Source organism: Balaenoptera physalus, assembly GCF_965194825.1.
Source record: "Balaenoptera physalus genome assembly, chromosome: 8".
Lineage (NCBI taxonomy): Eukaryota > Metazoa > Chordata > Mammalia > Artiodactyla > Balaenopteridae > Balaenoptera > Balaenoptera physalus.
The window spans coordinates 47,823,840-47,843,442 of record NC_138887.1 but is presented as its reverse complement, the minus strand read 5'-3'; the positions used below and the strand labels follow the sequence as shown (position 1 = coordinate 47,843,442).

Genomic DNA, 19,603 nt, shown 5'->3' with positions numbered 1-19,603 from the left:
TGATTTTAAAAAGAAACTAAAAAAAACCCACCCTTTAAAATAAAGTAAAATAATTTAAAAATAAATTTAAAAAATAAAAATAGGCATAGGATGACCTATTAGGTAGGCATCTCTCCCAGCCAAGCACCAGGGAAATGCACAGCAAACCCTTTCCACCCTCCAGCATACACACCCTCACCAATATCTAACCAGACGCTCTGGCTGCCCTAGTTTAAATTAACTTCCAGCTTACTACTTGGCCCAGGTTGGGAGTGGGGGATGGGAGGGGGAAAGGAAGAAACCCTAACCCCACCTTGCAAAGCCCAGCAACGCATAAGCCAACACCAGCACCACCGGGAGGAAGCAGAGCCTTTCAAGTCAGTGCTACAGAGCCGGGATCTGGCCTGCTCTGGAGAAGGGAGCCATTTCTCCAAAATACTTCAGAGATTAAAACACAATCTCCAAACATTCTGTAAACTGACACACTACACATGCTTTCCGAAAAGTGCAATCCCCCTTGTTTAAGTAGCAAAAATCTTCAGTCTTCTCCATCTCTTGGTGGTTATCTGTAAGCAATATTTTTTAAATGGGGGCGGGGGTGGGGGGAGTAGGGGGAAGGCCTGGAGACAAAGGCGGGTTTGCAGAAAGCTGTCTTACTCTGCAGTGACTGAAAGGCGCTTCTGGGCAGGAGAAGCCCAGGCGTTCACTCACGTGTTCCAATCCCGGCGGGCGAGCTACCAGGGTAAAGGCAAATTCCTCTCCTCTCAGATGTGCGGACGGCCTCCCAGGCCTCTCAGACTCGTCGCCGCCAACTCGGGACAGAGAAGGAAAGGCACGCCACACCCGCGCGTGTCTGCAGCTGCTTTCGCCTATCCTGCACTTTCAGGTGGGGGGCGGCGGGCTGGAGCGGTCACCCATTGCTTCCTAATTCCCACAGATGCCCAGAAACTGCCCTTTGAGACTTTGATTTCCTGTTGCAGCAACTTGACCTACTCTGCCGGAGAACATGTAGCTGTGAGAGCTTCCTTAAGCGACTTTATACCAGTAACAATAATCCAGTGGCAGGGGCCACAGACAAGTCGTCTATTCCTTCACAGCAGTACCAACACACACTCACACTCACACCCACAAACCTGCCAGAAACTTAAAAGGCAAAAGACGGGAAACGCCAAGTCATACAGCAACCCAATAACAGTAAGAGGAAAAGTTGTTTTCAGCTGTGTTGAGTCTCTCCTCCCAATGGTTGAGAACAGAATCAATGAGAACATAATAAGTAAGCTCACCTTTGCCTTTTGGGGACCGAGTGCTCAACTTCTATGAGTTTCCCGTGCAGTTCCACTTTACCTGCGGACACACAAGAGGTGGAGGGGCAGTTGGCCCGGTTTAGCGGCTCTCTGGGCCCGAAGGACCCGCACAGCCTAAGCAGCGACACGAGTGGCCTCCTGAGACCCCGAAAGGCACCCGGACGTGGCTCAAAGCCGAGAGAGAAACCGGCCCCGCGCGGGTGGGAAGCTGAGCCCCCGGAGGCTGCGTGTGTGTAACTTACAGATGGGTGGGAAGGGGGATCAATTGGCTGACCCACTACTTGGGGAACACTCTACCCGCCCCCCCCACGTCCGCTTCCCCAGAGACTCCAGAAGACAAGTTCGGGGGAAGGGGCTACGTGGGCTTTCTTCAGGAGGGGGCGCCCAGGCCCTTCTCCCGGGTTCAAGCCCAGGCCCGCCGGGAACTGGCAGTGAGCGGCGGGAAAGGCTCGAGGACCGCAGGGCAGGCGCGGCAAGAGCGAACGTCCAGAGGCGCAGCTCAGCACGGACTGCACAGCGCGCGAAGGACGGCGCGCCACCCGCCACCCCGAAAGGCATGTGGCTCGGAGTGGGACCTGAACACAGCCTTGCCCCGGGCGTCTCCCCCCCGCGCGTCTCCCCGCCACGCACGGCCCCCCGCCCTCGCCGAGCGCTCCCCACCAGTCCCGGAGGCCGCGGCCCGAAGCCTGGCAGCCCGGCGCCACAGCGGGACTCGCTCCGAGGCGACCCCTGGTCGCCCGCGCCCACCTGCCCCTCTAGCTCGTTGTACGCGGGAAGGTCGAGCAAATAACCCGGGTCGCCCTCGCCCGCCTCCCGCAAGGTTGAGGGGAAGCGCGGGGCCGCCCGTGCTAGGCACCACCCGCGGCCTCGCTCGGCAGCCGGGTCAAGGCCACTTGGAGTTCTCCCGCGACCGGGGTCTGGGGCGGGAGGGGAGGCAGCGAATCCAACACCACAAATAACCGGCAGGGAGAGGAAGGAAGGAGCGAGAAACAGGCGTTCGCTCTCGGCCCCCAAGCAAGGCCCGGCGTGCCGGAGCCTGGAGCACGCGCCTGGGCCCGGGCGGGGCGCGGGGCGAGCACCCCCCTCCTCCAGCCCCGCTCCCAGGCGCCACACAGTCCCCCCCGCCTCCCCCTCCGAGCCCGCGCCGGGGCTTTCTTGACAGCGCGTTCGCTCTCAGCCCTCAAAGCCCGGCGGGGGAGGGGAGCCGCGGGGGCCGGGTAGGCGCCCGGGCTGGGAGAAGGGCCCCGACCCACGCGTGCAGGCGCCCGGGCCTCGTCCCCTCTCCCCCGCCCGCCCAGGCCGGGGCCCTGTGTGGACAACCCCGTGTCAGCCGCGGCCCGACCCCGGCAGGCCCGGGCAAGCGGCGCGGGGCTGGGCAGGCGTCCCGGCGGAGCCCGGCCGGGGCCCACCTGAAAGCGCTTCGATGGCCTTGAGGGCCCAGCTCTCGTCCGGACAGTCCACAAACGCGTAGCCAGTCTTCACCAGGAAGGGTCCCGACACCGGGATCTTGGCGTCCTTGAAGATACTTTCCAGGTCCGAGGGGACGGCGTTCTCGCTGAGGTTTCCGATATACAGTTTGTTCATTGTGAAGAGCGGTTGTTTAAAAAAATTAAGAGAAAAACGAAAAATTAAAACCACCCACAGCGATGGATGGATCCGGCGGGTTTTGTTCCCCTCCTCTTCTCGCCGTTAAAATACACAGACACACTAAGAACCAAGGACAAGAACGAGGAGCGAAAAATCAGATCCGAGGGTTTCTGTTTTTCCTTTTCTAGGTATTAAAAAAAAAGAAGAAAAGAAAAAGCCTTGCTACAACCCAAACGCATCAACGAGTCTTCCTAACTCAGAGGAGGAGGCGGGATTAGCGAGAAAAAGGAGGAGAGGAGGGAGGGGGGGAAACTACTTTTTGTCTCTTACTCCCCAACCCCTCTGGCATCGGCCAGCGGACTGTGAAAATATCACACTACGTGAGGGCAGGCGCCGCCTCCCCATAAAAAACCCAGAAGGGTGACTGGCAGGGGGGAGGGGAGAAGGGGTGGAGGGAGGAAGGCGCAGGAGGCGGAAAAAATCCGCTCCGAGTGTCCGGCTTTTTGAATGAGCCACGTGTTCAAACTACAAATCAACGTCTCACGTGAGGAATCCCAGCGCCTCAATTAGAGTGGGCTTCGCAGGAAAAAAAGAGCTAGCAGGAGGAGGAAGAGGGGGAGGGGAAACGAGATTGGGCGAGGGACCGTGAGAAGGCGAGGAGGAAGAGGGGCGGAAAATGCTAAAGGAGCCGCAGCCGAGGCACGGAGGGGAGCGCGGCCGGGGGAGCAGATTGTCACCACGGAGTTTAGAAAGGGTTATCTGGTCGGGGCGGATCCGGAGGGGGAGGGGAGGGGGAGGGGAGAAATATTGATTTTTTTTTTTTTTAATGAGATAGGAGTCGGGGTGCTAACTAGGCAATTCCTCAGCTCTATTTACCGGAGTTTTAAATGTTCGATTTTTAAAAAGAGGTAATTAACAAAGCCAAAGAGTCCCCATTCCGAACTCGCCTTGTGGCTTTCATGACACAAGTGTAACCTCGGCAAAGCCGCGAGCACCTTCCCAGGGCTGGCAGGGACGGAAACGCAGTGAGGGGGTGGCTGGGTGGGTGGGTGCGGGCGGGAGAGGCGGGCAGACGCGCCCCACCCTGTGCACCCTTTACAGTCGCGGGCACCGGGGAAGTGGGGCGGCCCCGAGCCAGGGGGATGGGGGATGGGAGCCCGCGGCGTCCTGGGCGGGTGTCTGGGCGACACCTCCTCCGCCTCCGCCTGCGCTCGCGGTGGCTTTGGGCTTCGCGTTTGCCATTGGTTGCGCGATTCAGAAAAGGCTCCGGGATCAATGAGGCCGGGGGCGGGCTTGGCCACCGGTGGGGGAGGGGAGCGCAGGGGCCGAGGTTTCTGGCGTGGGGATGGGGGCGTCCCGGGCCTCGGAGGCCAGAGCCGAGAATTCAGAGTGGGAAAAGTCGGTATTTAAACGGAAACCATTTCTTCCTGTAGTTTCCAGAGGAGGAGGAGGAGTGGGGTAGGCTGGTACTTTTATTTAAAGAATTTTAGTTGGAGAACTTGGGACTCTTAAAACAGGAAGCCCGCTCTGCGTTACCCCTGGGTGGTATTTGCACTCGAAAAATTGCTCGAGTCTCTTTCTGCTTCTTTTCTGCCCGCATTTGGCCATGAGAACCATTCATAATTTCCCCTGTGTGTAACGAGTACAATGGTGGGTGTTGGGGGGAGGGTCTGGGCCCGGTGGAGCCTTACTGGGCCGACAAAATGAGGACTGGAGACGAGGAATACGGAAATGAGTGCTGGGGTTCTTTTGGAAATCTTCAAGTGTTTCATGATTGTGTACTCCACTCAAAGGCTTCATTTGCACCAGGATACTTGAGGTTTATTTTTAACAGGTATTCCATGGAAAAGAATGCTTATTTTTTAAAAGTGATTGCAATTATATATAGGATGGAACTATAAGCAAGAATCTTTAATGACTTAATACTCTTATTATTTAGTAGAATGTATAGAGTAGCAGAGAAAATACTGTTTACACTGAATCATCTTCAGTAATTATGACAGTTGATATAGTTCATTTCTTTTGGTCCAATCCGTATATGGCATTTAAAGGTGTATGACTTCCAATTGAAAGATGAAGGGCGGATTATTTTTTAAATATGTGGGAATTATTGCATGGTTTAAAGAGCATTTACATTTTTTCTTTTAAAAGGAACATAATTTTGTGTTAAGAAACCGGAAGGTGTCAGATCATCCATTTTAAATGCAACTGTTTCTTTCTAACAGGTTTTTCTTTTCCTGGCAAGCAAATCCAACTTTTTAAACGTAAACTCACTTTCACAATATTTTCATTCACATTTAATTTAGTGAAATGTTTTTACTTTACGACACGGAGGGGGCAAACATGTTCTTGTGTAATCATGTTTAGAACTGCGTTATGAGCTATATCTTAAAAGAACGTTTTGGTGGTGAAATTTTAAGTTTCTGGTTAGGTTTAGCTTTTAAAAAGAGCTTACTTATTTTTCCTTTTCATGTTTTTGAAAAGAGAACCTTCGTTCTAAAAAAAGGGAAAAAATGTATGTATTCTCTATGACTTCTGTCGTATTCAAAATGTAAATATCAAATTATGAATTTATTTTTCATTTACCTGTTGCATGTGATCAAAAGCTATTTGAAAAAAAAGCTATTTGGAGAAATATGCTTTTCATTCACTTAGTAATATTTGCTTTTCTTTAAATTTTATAGTCTGTTGACCATTTAAGTTTTAGTAATTTTTCATAAGAACAATTTTATATGTTCAACTTGCTTTCAAAAATCAATTGAATGGTGCCTTCTGGATTCTTGACTGTACTTGCTCTTATTAAAACTGAGACCTAAGAAAATATCTACTTCTAAAGCAGGGGGTAAAATGTTTATTTTCCATAAATACTAGTCCGTGCCTGTCTGTCACTATCAAACAAATCTAACAGCTGGAATTTAAAACAAGTGTGTGCTGTTTTGATGAAATATGTTCCTGGGGCTCTTGTGAATTTAATCTGTGTATTATTACAACAAACTGGATACTCCGTCTAGGACCTTAAAAACATACACGAGTTATATAAGCTCAGACATCAAAAAGGGAGGTAAATACTGTCCATTCCACTTCGAATTTTCCAAGCATTTGAGGGATAAGTATATAATCAATGGCTGAGTAGAAAGGGCATGGGTAATTGTTTTTTTTTTAACTGGCACTTCAAGTGTAAAAATATCTTCGGTGGATTTTCAAGAATGAATATAAGGTTAATGTAACCTCCAGTCTGAATGAGTCTCACACAAGAAATTAACCGTGTGTATGGGCTACTCCAAGTTCTTCCTGAAGCAACTGCAGCTCCTAATTAATGTTAACTCCACGAAGGACTCCCACCCATTGTATGTGCTCTGATGCGGTTGAGTCTTTCCAAGTGCAGCCTGTTTACTCTTTGGACAGCTGCACCTCCTCCTGATCTCCTGACCTGAAGGCAATAAAAATGTTTCTTAAGGGTCAGTGTAATATTAAAGGAGAAAAACCATGTTTAGAAGGTCGGTTACCCTTGCTGTATCCACAGGTTATGAGCGACGGCTTATCACGTAGAGGAGGCAGAAGGGGCATTCTTGTTGCTACCCCTAACTCCTGGCTTCCTCTGAGACCAGCCCAGAGCCGAAGTCCTTAACGCGGGTGGGCACGCAATGCCCGCCGCGTCGCCTGGGCCTCATAGGAGGTATTTTTTAACATTCTCTTGCTCCTTCGAACAGCTCTCCTGGACTCTAATCTGTTAAAACCAGATGCGTGATAAGTGGTAACCCGGCTCTGCCCTCTCTTCAGAATATGCCTTCAGTTATTTTTGTTTAAAATAAAAAATGGTGCCCTAGGAGATGTTTCCTTTTTCCCCTGGCTCTGCCGGGAGAAAGAGGGCGGGATCCTTCGTCGGCCGCTGCTCGCCTCGGAGGCCCTAGACCACCCGTCCGCCCTAGCCCTGCCGCGGGACAGGCGCCTTCTGGCTCCGCCTCGGGGTCTGTCCCTCCGCGCGGAGCCGCGTGGACGGGTTAGACGTGGGGGCCAGGGCAGGGGAGCCTCTCTCGTCCCCCTCGCGGCACTACCCCACCTGAGCTCGTCCTTCCCCTGCCTGCCGGGGCGGACCAGGCAGCGACTCTGGCGACCCTGCCGCACTTCCGGCCTGTTTCGAGTGTGCCAGGGGCTCCTTGGAGCTGGGGGATGCTCGGTACCCACGGAGAAAGACCGCAAGGAGAGCTCGCTGAACCCTCCGCCTATGCCCGGGGCGGGGCGGGGCGGTGAGACGGGTGCACTGGGCGCGCAAACGCGGCTCCGGGGCGGGGCTTCGCGCTCTGTGGGGCCGACTCGCTGAGCCCGAGTCTGAGCAACCAGCTTGGAGAGAGACGCCGCCCCTGGCTGGGGAGGGGGCGTGAGGGCTTCTCTCACCCGATTGGTGGACGGAGGGAACCTATCACCGTCGGCTGCCTCCGCCGGAGCCGTTTGCTAGTTTCCATTCATTGGCCATCGAGCAGCCCTTGGATTTCCATCTTTTGTGGCGCGAAAATAACCCTTTGCTCCCTCTCGTTGGTTTTGTTCTTGTTGAGGGGTGAGATTGGGTTCCTCTCTTCTTGCTCTCATTTTTCCTGCCCTTTAACTGTGAGCCCCCAACCCCAACCCCCAAGGAGGAAAGAGGGAGATAACTGAGAAAGAATGGAAAATAGTTGTGGGTGTGCGTGTGAATTCCGCCCCTTGGGCTGACCGCGTGGTGCCCGCAGAGTCCTTCCCTTCCCCCAACGTCCAGCGCCCAGAGGTCGTAGGTTTGCTCCATGCTCAGCTGCTGGAGTCACATCGTTTCCCTGCTCGATTCCGGCACCTTAGAATTTATACGTCTTTTTTAGTTAAAACAACAAAATACGTTTCCAGGTGCCTGATTTTTCCGGGGCTTCTAGAGAAACTGACTCATTCCGCCCCCTCCTTTCCTAACCCCCTTTGTGGTCCACAGGGTTGTTTTAAGCAAAACCAAACAATCCCTCCAAAAAAAGCAAACGAAAAATTCCGGGTAAAATCAACTATGCCGAGACCACGTTTTCGTTGAAGCTTCCCTAAGACCTAGGAGCTGAGACCGACCTTGAAGGATTAGCGATTTCTGTAGCTGAAATGTTCTAATTTTACTGACGTTTGGTGGAGACGGTGAGAAAAAATAAATATGAATTTGGCTTGGAAAAGCACAAAACAAACGAATGATCGTATTTAATGTGATTAAATAAAAAGCTAACAGCTACAGTGGTGTATTCTAGGTACTGGTGTCTTGGATGCATTTGTAATTTTATACGTAAGTTGCTACTGGTCTCAAAAATAAATTAAAAATCAGAACTCTGACCATTACAGAAAAGAGGGAAGTATAAATTTGTTTGGTATATCTAATTTCATGCCAGACTTTCCAATTCTTTGATTATCTAAAGAAAAGGAAATGTACCAGTTAGAAATATAACAATAATTTGTTCACAGATAATTTAGTTGTTTTTTTGAAGTCTTGACAAAATACTTGATTTGGTTTAAAACTAGTAAAACAATAGTTCCCCAGTAAATATTTTAAAGTAGTCAAGTTACATCATCCTATCATCCTCTTAAGTTCATTTGGAAAAACTATTTATTTAGTTCTGTACTTTTTCTTTTTAGTCTCTAAAAACCAACTAATTGAAGGAATATAAATGCCATGTACCATGATACTAAAGCAAAGTTATTTGAGCAGCTCTTTAAAACATTTTAAAAACTGGATTAATTAGTAAAGAAAAACTGTTCTAAAATACATTTTGTTTACATTTTGTGTAATTCAACTACATTTCACTAATATGGTTAATAGATAATGTATTTTTTAAGTTTTCATGTAAAATTATTTCTCAGAAACCAGAGTAACTTACAAATGGTTTATTTTCACTTGCACAAATTAATGAAAGCTTAGAGACTAAGTTTATAGAGTAAATACTGAAGATTACAGAGTTAATAATTTATATAAACCTTAAACACATAAGAAATTTAAAATGTGAAGACATGATTATTTGTAAAATGACCCTAGATTGGGTTTTATATATTGTGTAACTTTTATATTTTGAAAATGATACAGTAGAAAAAATAATTTTTTAGAGTAAATTTCAATTGTTAAAAAAAAGTTCCAAAATAATCTGGACAAACCAAAACTCTAAAACCTGAGCTATTTTCAAATGTTTTCTCGAATTCAAAGATTTATATAACCAATATTTTTATTTCAGAAAACTTTTTTCTGGTTGGAGAAATTTATTTTTTTTTTTTAATTTTCAACTACTAAGTCAGGAATCAGAATTTTCATCTATCTGGTAACTTAAAACATAATTATTAAAGTAGTAGATAAACATGATTCCTTTAATTGCAATTATATTCTTTGTTTTACTGCTTCACATGAGTGAAACTTTAAAAAAATATTCATTTATTATTGCTACTCTGGGGGGTGGGGGAGATGAGACATTTAGTGAAAAGACTCTTTGGTAATTGATGTGTACATAAGTATTTGCAGACCAGCCACAGGAAACAAAGAAGATAGACATTTGTTTGTGGGGGGAGGGGTATGGGGAGGCTGAGAAGACTTGGATATTTAAATTTCTTTCTTGGTTGCAACTAATTTATCCTGCAGGTTTTCCTGCTAAGGGTGTAAGGATGGTGGTAGAGAGAGAATGTATTGACTGATGGAGTAAAATGGGACAGTAATCCAAGCATGAAATCCCACTGGAGAGAACAATAAGAACCTTCTCTCCCCACTAAAATAATCCAAAAGCAAAGCACATGCTGAGGTTATAACTAGTTCTCAGCATTTTCTAACACATACAATTAAAAGACACATCTTAGGTTACTATTTTCACATTGGGACCTTTTGTTTTCCTGGCCATTTCTTTTCCAGAATCCCATTCAAAAAAAAAAAAAGGAACTATGGAGATTTCATGACATAGATATACAAATCAGCTCCTTTAGAGATAAACTGATGAATCCTCCATGCTGTCTATATATGAAAATACAGTTTTTAGATATAATAAGGCAAAGTATATTTATAAATTCCTTACTTGCAGGAATAATGGTAGATCATTATCATTTACACTTTGACTCTTTAAAATTCATTCCTTCTGAGTTTTGTTTACATTTTGGTCCTGAACTTCTCTAGCGTGATGATCCCAGCTTTAAAGATGGAAACAACAGGCTGGGTGAGGATTTTATTGTTATTTCAAAACATCTCAGCTAAAATTCATAAGAATCTGAGAATATAAGATACAGCAGAAAAAAAACAAAACCTAGTCTAAAATCTTTATCAAAATAGACCCTATAAAGATTTGTGCTAAAATTCATGCCTAACACACTTATGTTGAAACATTTACTTCTTTTTTGTAGTAGGTTGCTTAAAAATATAAAAGTTGGTAGTATTTTTTGTTGCTTTTCTCAAATGACTTAAATTTACTGATCAATTATTTTTAAATTGACAGTGCTAGTGCCTTCTCAAAGGCAAAATTTTGCTTGAACTGGGATTTAAATTTAATATCAATAATTGAAACTGATAATTTCCCATCATTTAATTTTGATTTGGGGGAGGGGAGTCTTGTGCCAGTCATTGAAGTAATTTTTCTATTTTTTAAGTTATTTTTCTTTGTAAACTCTTCATATCTTATTTGTAATCTAAAAGTGTTTTTCCTAGCATTTTCCAAGACTTGGAGAAAAATTTAAATGTAACTATATCTTACTCTGTAAATATTATTAAAACTTTTAAAAATGTGTATAATTTGATACAAAGAAGTATGAAACATATTACTATTGAACATTTTCCACTAAGCTAACATAACTGTATGGCCCCTCTTTTTAATTCTAACCCATTCTAATTCAAATCCAACTACTAAAACTTTAATTCATAAAAAGGACACTAACAAAGGTCATAAATACCAAAAAAAAATCAATTTTGTTACATCAAGGAAAGGTATGATTTCTGTTATATTGTTAACAGTTTGTTCTGGGACAATTAAATACTGAATGATGTCACCATCTTTTGCTTTCGTTTGTTGAAAATTGCCTAGAATTTTGCTCCTTCATTCTAAATATTACCATATCTCTTATGGTAATTTATCTGCTCTTATATTTCTTTACTACCAAGATTCAAATGCCATTTTTGGTTTTGATTTAAATGAATGGCCATCTATAAAAAGCCAAATAGAAAATAAACTAAAATTTTTTTAAATTTTGGTGTAGTACACTATAGATGCTTATCTCTGGCAACCATAGAGATATATTCAAATTGTATTTTAATCCACAGCCAATATCATAGCCTTTAAAAACAGATTAAATTGAATTTTTGTTTTAAATATTAATAAACAACAGCAAAAGAAGTTGAGAAAATGTTTTAATCCAGTGCAATAGACAATAGGGTTAAAGGTGACATTACTCTTTTCCCTCAATATCAACAAATCTTCCAGTTGAGGGCAGTTTTGTCAGGTATGGAAGGTGTGGAATGCAGTCAGTGTGTGCAATTGGACAGGAGAACATATGTACATATTCCTGCTGAGAAGCCCTTTGTGGAGATTTGTGGAGTAAAGCAAGATAGAACTTGTGTTCAGTTCTGAGGTTGCAGGTTAAAACAAGCAAGGTAAGCATTATTTTATTAAGTTTTTCCCTTAACCATCAGAATACTTCAATATGATGCTTTTAAAGGTGGGGAGAGAAGAGTAATAATACAGACTGAACTGGAATTAGGATGCTATTAGTACATCAACATTAGAATTTAAATAATACAAATATGTTTGGAATTTTCTATTTTTCTTTGTCTTGTTTTCTATTTTTAAAAAACTATTACATATAGGTTAAAAATATCCAATAACATTATTAAAACATACATGTAATGAATTTTAAAACTTAGAATAATATTACATATTTTGAAAATTATACGTGTTAAATTTACTCAAAATATGAAGTTATTATCACAAATCATTTCTGTTGGATTGTTCTACCACTTCCATTTGTGTGTATGATCCATATATGGATGGTTTCTTTTAATCAAAGTAAATAACATTATTTGAAAAAATGTCCCTAATTAAAAAAAAAAAAAAGCCAAAGATATGGTGTGCTGTTATTGTGAAAACAACAATGTGTTTTGAAACCTAAATATAGAGAGGAAACCCAGATTTTAAGTGAAAGCTGGGTCCTATTATTTACTGCATTTTCTCTATTTATTGAGGGATAGGGGAATGGATTAAACTGTAATATTGCTTCAGGGCTGACCACCAATAAAGTTTTTAGTGGCTATAAATAAAGGATGTTGTTTCAATCAATGATAGCCCCTTCCTATTACTATTCTCAGAAGAGATTCTCTTTCCTTGATTATTAAATATCCCTAAATTATTTCATTACAGAGTTGGGGGAAAGTCATGTTACATTAGGATAACCAAATATTTTTAACACTTTGAGCTTTTGACAGATGAAGAAGGACCACTGCTTTTTAAATAAACAAAACAGTGTCTTTTTGTTGTAATAAGTGATGCATTTATTTTCTTTCCTATTCTATACCAATGTTCTGCTAATATAGTAATAAGCTGAATTACTCTCAGATGTGGTAGTTAATGGAAATAAATATATTACAACCAAAGTGCAAAGAAGTTGTATAAGCAAGAAAAAGATAAAAATCAGCATGTCTTGATTAAGCTAAAAATTAAAGTATCTTCCCACAACCAAATCCAGTGATCTGGCTTATAATTTTTATTGTTTAAAGTCTATAACAGTTAAAATTTGAATGTATTGTTGGTTTGCAGTTACTACTAATTATCATAGGTAGAATCTCTTTAATAGCTTGTGGTTTCATTTAATGTAACTTTGTATGTAATATAAAAACCAATTACTTTGTTTTTTAAACATGTTTTCATATTTTTTTGCAATAAGTTTGAAAACATGAAAGTTAAGCTGAAGACTACTAGTTATTTTGTTAAAATCTATTATCTGTGGGTTAAAATATGGTCTTTTCCATCTAATTTTTCCATGAAAGCTTGAAATAATAACCTATTAAAAAACCAAGAGATGCAATGGCATTTACAAAGTCATAAAACAAGTTTTGCTGAATTTTTTTGAAATAGTCTTACAGATAATTTAAGGATATTAGAGAATTTGATTTATGTATATGTAACTAATTAGAAGTTGGACATTTAAACAGAAATTCATTTTGAAAGTAATACAATTTAAGCAAATTGCCACCAAGTGGCATTACCAAAGTGATTATGCTATATAAAATGAGGTATAGACTCTGGATTTTAAATTCTACTATGGATATACCAATATAAATATACAAATTAATTATTGTTTTCAAAAGCCCAGGCTAGGGTGGATGTGAAGCCAAAAAAGCAGACTCGGTGGTGTAAAGGGAAGTCAAAGTGTTTGAAGCACTTTTAACAGGAAAAGGCTGTGTGAACTGGAAGATATCTAGATTCACTATAGTAAATAGTAAGTTATGATTTCTCTAAAATGTAATTCTGGTAGTTAAGATTTGGTCTTTGGAAATGTAAACTGTTAGCACTTTTTTATCTAATGGAAAGAGAAAGAGATTGCAGCAGTTCATATTAGAACTTAGTCCTAAAAGACTCAAAGTGGGAAAATAGCCCTTTATATATTCCAAATTCTTGGATACTTTGTATAAAGAAGTTTGGGCTTTTCGTTTGTGTGTTTAATTAGGGGATTGTGCAGAGTATCATCTCTTTTATATGTCTTTCATTTGAACCTCTTTCATTATAAAACAATTCTAAAATTTGAGGACTGAGAGGATTTTTAGGGATCTGCTAGAGTCTCCTTTTACATTTGAGGAAATTGAAGCCAGGGAAGGTCAAAGCAGGTAGACACACAGCTAGTTCGGTGGCAGGGCTGAGACTGTGTTTATCATAGAATGATACCACATAATAATCCTGAGTGGAAGGTAGTAAAAATACTTTTTCCTATTTTTGGTGGTAAGAAAACTGACCCAAGGTAAGGTTTGCCCAGACCCAATAGCATTACTTTCTAAAAAACAAACACCAATATTTATCCAGACCAAAAGTTCTACATGTCATTGAAAGCTAAAGGCAAAAGACTTGAAGGTAGAAGAGACCTTGAAAAAAAAATTACCTGGTTCATCTCAGTCACTTTACCCAGGATTTCATTTAAACTACCCCAAACATGTAAACTCAGTTTAATGTGAAAGGCTGATATCGAAGAAGATCCCATGATTTTTCTTCTCTCAAAAGCTTGATTCAAGGCCCAGCCACATCAGAACCTCCAGAAGCCAAGGAATCTGTATTAACAACCACTTCACACACTCTTAGCAGTAAGCTAAGAAATTCCTCCTCATATCAAACTTTAAAAATATGTTCAGATTTAGTCCAAATTAACAATAGTTTATCACTGGCTTTGAATTTTGTTTTCTTTTTGCTTTAGTGAAATTTCAGGGGGGGAGATGTGTATATACATATACACGTGCATATATTTGCATATCTATCTCCCCGTGGTGTAATTCAAACTCTTCCCTCCTCTGCTATCTCCTGCACTGTGAAGAACAGCTGGCAGAAGCGCCCCCTGCCACTAGCCCTTCTCTTATTTGCTCACAACGGGACAGAGCGGTGGTCACAGGCCATAAATCCTTCTGGCTTCCCAACCCTAACTAGAGACATGAACCATGGCCTGTTCGCAGAGCTCAAAGTCCCTGGCTGTGCCTTTGAATTAAAAGCTGCACTTAAATAACTTCATTTACCTGTAAATCTGTTGATCTTCATAAACTGTGGATGCCACAAAGGCGCCTGTTTTCTCTGTGTGTCGCTGACCCTGCTGTGACCCTGGGTCAGTTTTTCTTTCACCTCCTTGGTCTGGTTTCCGCAGTTGTAAAGAGAATTAAACTATTTATACCATCCTTTACCTTTTCCACAACAACCGGCACCGAGGAGACTTTCTACAAATACTTGTGGAATTTAGTTTTCAGAAAGAGGACTAAGATTGGAAATAGCAATGAAGTTACTGGACCACTTCAGAAAGTTCTATCAAATGCAAGAGGGGAAGGGATTATTGCTTGACACTGGAAAATAATGCAGGTAGGATATTTTGTGTATATAGAACCAGTATCAGAGAAAAGAAAGCTCATTTAAATACCACAGCTAAGTAAGAAGAGTTGGTAGGGAAAGCAGAACAAAAATGAAAAACTATCCCCTGTAAAGGACTCCCTTACTGATGCCAGCCACCAAAACAAACCAATGTCCCGACCAGAGGTTGTAAGAAATTTGTCTCAGCTCTCCGAGTAAAACAATTTATTTCCATAAATGGTTTCCTTCTGTTAGAATCAGAACCTCATGCTTCAGATGAACTTAGATAAGAAATTATTACCATAATACAGAATTTATAGGTAAAAGAGAATTAACACAGAAAACCAAAAATGTCAAAAATTTTGAAACTGATGAGTCAAATGTCAAATTACTAGATGATCAGTCAGTGTGAATGTTTACTGATAACTACATTTGGCCTTTAAATTAATTTTCTAACTGCTTCCCTTAGATTTTTTTTGGGGGGGGAGGGGGCGAGTCATGTGGGAAACTTCCCTGACCAGGGATCAAACCCATGCCCCCTGCATTGGAAGCATGGAGACTTAACCACTGGACCACCAGGGAAGTACTTCCCTTAGATTTCTGAAGAATGAATCAATTTGGATATTTTAATTTTATAGAAACAAATTTAAGATGATTAGAACAAAAACTTGAGCCTCTTGAGCCCAATTATATTGAAAATATACTAGACCAAACTAAAGGTAAACAAAATATCACTAGATTAAGACCATGTATATTAGATTTAAAGAATTTAAAGTGCTCAGTTAAAATATCTATGTTTACTTCTATTCCTGGTGGTTTCTTGAACTATTCTGTAAGAATTACTTAGAAAAAAGACATAAAATTTTTGTTTGTGCTGCAGTGACTATCCCTGGCTTGGCTTTTCCCCCTCTAGAGTGGAAATGTTCATTTGAGCAACATTTTCAAGAGAAAGTTTTCCATAGAATTAAAGAAGTTCAGCATAGTTGCTTTTTCATGCTAAATAGCTTTAGCAGTGGTGCACTTGAAAAACTCCAAAAATAATGGGAATAGCAGGGCTCTAAGAGAAAAAAAGATCCTGCGGATGAATCTTTATTTTCAGTATTTGAAATAAGCACAGTTATATAATGCAGCTTTTTTTTTTTTTTAATAAATTTATTTATTTATTTTTTGACTACGTTGGGTCTTTGTTGCTGCACACGGGCTTTCTCTAGTTGCGGCGAGCAGGAGCTGCTCTTCGTTGCGTTGTGCAGACTTCTCACTGCAGTGGCCTCTCTTACTGTGGAGCACCAGCTCTAGGCGTGCGGGCTCAGTAGTTGTGGCACTCAGGCTCAGTAGTTGTGGCACTCAGGCTCAGTAGTTGTGGCTTGCAGGCTCTAGAGCGCAGGCTCAGTGGTTGTGGCACACGGGCTTAGTTGCTCTGCGGCATGTGGGATCTTCCCGGACCAGGGCTCGAACCTGTGTCCCCTGTATTGGCAGGCAGATTCCTAACCACTGCGCCACCAGGGAAGTCCCTATAATGCAACTTTAATACTCTGTGATTATGAGTATCCCTGTGCATTCTATCTGCTTAATTCATTCTCATAAAACGAAGGAGAGAGAAGCTTGATGGAACAAACTGAGTGATTTAGGAGCCATTTCTTATTTCTCACTTATTTAAAATAATAAATTGTAAAGAAAAAAAAGCAGCTTATTGGAATTTATTGTGCTTTTCACGTACGATATTTCAAATTTTTGCAGAGACTAAAATTTTTAGAGGCTAGGCAAATTGAAAACTATTTTGTTAACAAAAATTTCACGATGTGAAAGTAAATGAAGACTCTCAATGATAACAGCAGAAAAGATTATTTAGCCTATTTAGTTTATACCTCCAAGTGTTTATAAAAATAAAAGCCTTTTAATCTTGTCCTGCTACTTTGAAGTTATTAATAATGTAAATATAGAAGAGATTTTTATAAAACTTAGAAGTTTATAAAACTTCTATTCCACAGCAACAATTTAAATATATTTTTAACAAGAAAAGTACTTATAGGGCTTCCCTGGTGGTGCAGTGGTTGAGAATCTGTCTGCCAATGCAGGGGACACGGGTTCGAGCCCTGGGAAGGGGAAGATCCCACATGCCACGGAGCAGCTAAGCCCGTGAGCCACAACTACTGAGCCTGCGCGTCTGGAGCCTGTGCCCCACAGCAAGAGAGGCTGCAACAGTGAAAGGCCGCGCACCGCGATGAAGAGCGGCCCCTGCTCGCCGCAACTAGAGAAAGCCCTCGCACAGAAACGAAGACCCAACACAGCCAAATAAATAAATAAATAAAATTTAAAAATAAAAAAGTACAATTGGCAGTGATGAAGTTAGGGCTGGGAAAAGAATGTGTCATTAATGAATGAATTTATTAATTAAAAAAAAAAAGTCCTTATAGTCTAAAAGCAGAACTAATAATGTTTGAAAACAAGGAAGCCAATCAAATTTGGGTTGATTTTTCCTTTTACTTTTTGTGCTATTGTGTTTTTCATATTGAAAATCTTTCATGCCCATGACACATTCAAAGGTAGACACATTGTGCACTGTATATTTTAAACTTACCTCACTTTTCTTTGTTCTTTTTATTTTGTAATATAATGAACTTAATTTAAAGTAATTATGTATGACATATTCATAACTTAGACTACACATGTAGGCTGGTCTCAACTAAGTCATTATTTTCCATGAAGCCTTCCCTGATCCTTGACACTAGAAATTACCTCTCACTCCTCCGATGTTAGAATTTTGAAGCATGAATTTGACATAGCACTTCATATATTGCAAGACATTTATCATTAAAAAAATTTTTTTACACTTATCTCCTCTGTTAGAGTGTAAACTGATTAGAAAGCCTGATTTATCCTTGTATATAAGTAAAGTCCATGAGTGCAGGGTTTTTTTGTTTGGTTTGGTTTAGTCTATGTTGCTTATTGCTAGTTTTCCAATACCTAAAATTGTGCTTGACACATAGTATATACTCAATAAATATTTGTTGAATGAATGCACGATACTATCTAACATCCAGCCTTTTGTGAAGCAAGCCCTCAATTAAAGTTGTTGAACATATAAATGCTGGGGCTTTTGGGGTGCAAATGCATACTTCATCCCACCCTCTAAAAGGCATGTGGTGACCCTGTTTCAAAGAAAAAAACTAGCTACTTTGGGATTGAGAATATAGACTAATTCTGCAACAAAATACATCAAAGTTCTATCGTTTCCAGTTTTGTGAAGGTGCTGAAAAGTCTTTGATCATAATTTCTTATCAGTACAATCATGTCAGATAGAGCATCATAAACTTTAATCACTTCATACACAGACTAACTTCTAAAAAATAATAGAGAGTATAATTGAATTTAAAGGAAACTTTTTTGAGACTTACTATGTATGAATGATTTTTGTCACATTTGGCAACGTATATTGAGTAAACATGAGGTTTTTATTAAGTAGCCCTATGATACAGTCCTATTTTAAGAGAAGAAATGGTAAAATTGTCCAGAAAAAGAGCAAGTCTATGACCTAAAACTCCTTAAACAATTATTTTCAAGTTAAAAAAGTAAAGTGGCTGAGAACCTCATACAAATTATCAAGTGGGATTCTGGGAAGTTACAATAAACCCATTTCACCTTCTACTTTGAAATAGCTATGATTTTCAGATAGTGAAATCTGTGCTTTGATTTTTATGGAATCTTTAATTTTTACATTTCTCATTTCACAATGGCCAATATCAAATAGTTAGCATTATCCAAAATGTAGTAATATAATGTCATAAGTTTTAATTATGTAGCTAGCTAACAAAAATGATTTATAGAATCACTAGCTTCTGAAAATAATGAATATAGCAGATACATTTTTCTGTAAAGACTTTAGTGTATTGGGTATACTTTGAACTGGATTTGTTCATGTCTACAATTCTCTCTCTAATAAATGTCATCAAAAAATATTTGGTGAAATAATGTTTTCTTATTTATTCAACAAATATTTGAGCCCCCAAAGGTGTAGAGCACTGTGGAGGGCAGAAATTGATGCATAAGGTGTGGTCCTTGCTCACCACTCCATAAAAGGCAGCATATAAATGCCATTTATGCAGCCCTTAAAAATGTCAGTGATGCACCCCAAAAGCCCTTAACGTTCTTTAATGGCCCATTTTAAAGATTGTATTTAGAAATCCATCCAAACCCTTCTTGAACATATCTAAATGATATAAAAATATCAAAGTGCCTTCAAAAAATAATGACTCTATCAAATAAACTATTTAGTTTTTTTTTCTCAATCAGAGGTTTCTTGGTTCATCATGTCCTAACAGAGATTGACAGTAAAGGGCCACAAGAAACTCACTACCTACCCTCTAAAGAACTTTCTTTTTTCCAAAGATCTCTCAAGATTGAAAGTATGCTTTCTAATTCTAAATACCAAACAAGTTCACACACATCCCACCAGTTCCTTTCAGGAATTTTTGAACCTCAATCATATATCCTCTTATTTTAAGGTTCTAGTTTATAGTGTCCTGGTTCTCTGAGCCTGGTCTCTTAAGATACTTATTGATGGATGTCTTTGATCATTTGTTGCCTTTTTCCAGACTTTTGTCTTCCTTTCACTGTTTTTGGAGCAATATTCAACATCCAGGCAGGGGTTCACTATGATTTTATGAAAGGAGAAGTTCTGTTTTCCATCTTGTT

The 19,603-nt window shown here is 41.0% G+C and overlaps 1 protein-coding gene across 2 annotated transcripts in view; it reads right to left on the bottom strand.

The window, feature by feature from the left end:
* IGF2BP3 (insulin like growth factor 2 mRNA binding protein 3) overlaps nucleotides 1-4,036 on the bottom strand; it is a 146,477-nt gene extending 142,441 nt beyond the window's left edge. For both annotated transcript variants that reach the window (XM_082472721.1, XM_082472723.1), the window contains exons 1-2: nucleotides 2,693-4,036; nucleotides 1,263-1,323 (exon numbers count right to left, since the gene is read on the bottom strand). In XM_082472721.1, coding sequence (XP_082328847.1) covers nucleotides 1,263-1,323; nucleotides 2,693-2,867 — 236 coding nt within the window. In that variant the 5' untranslated portion in view covers nucleotides 2,868-4,036. The remainder of the gene's footprint in view (nucleotides 1-1,262; nucleotides 1,324-2,692) is intronic.
* Between the last annotated feature and the right edge of the window lie 15,567 nt (nucleotides 4,037-19,603).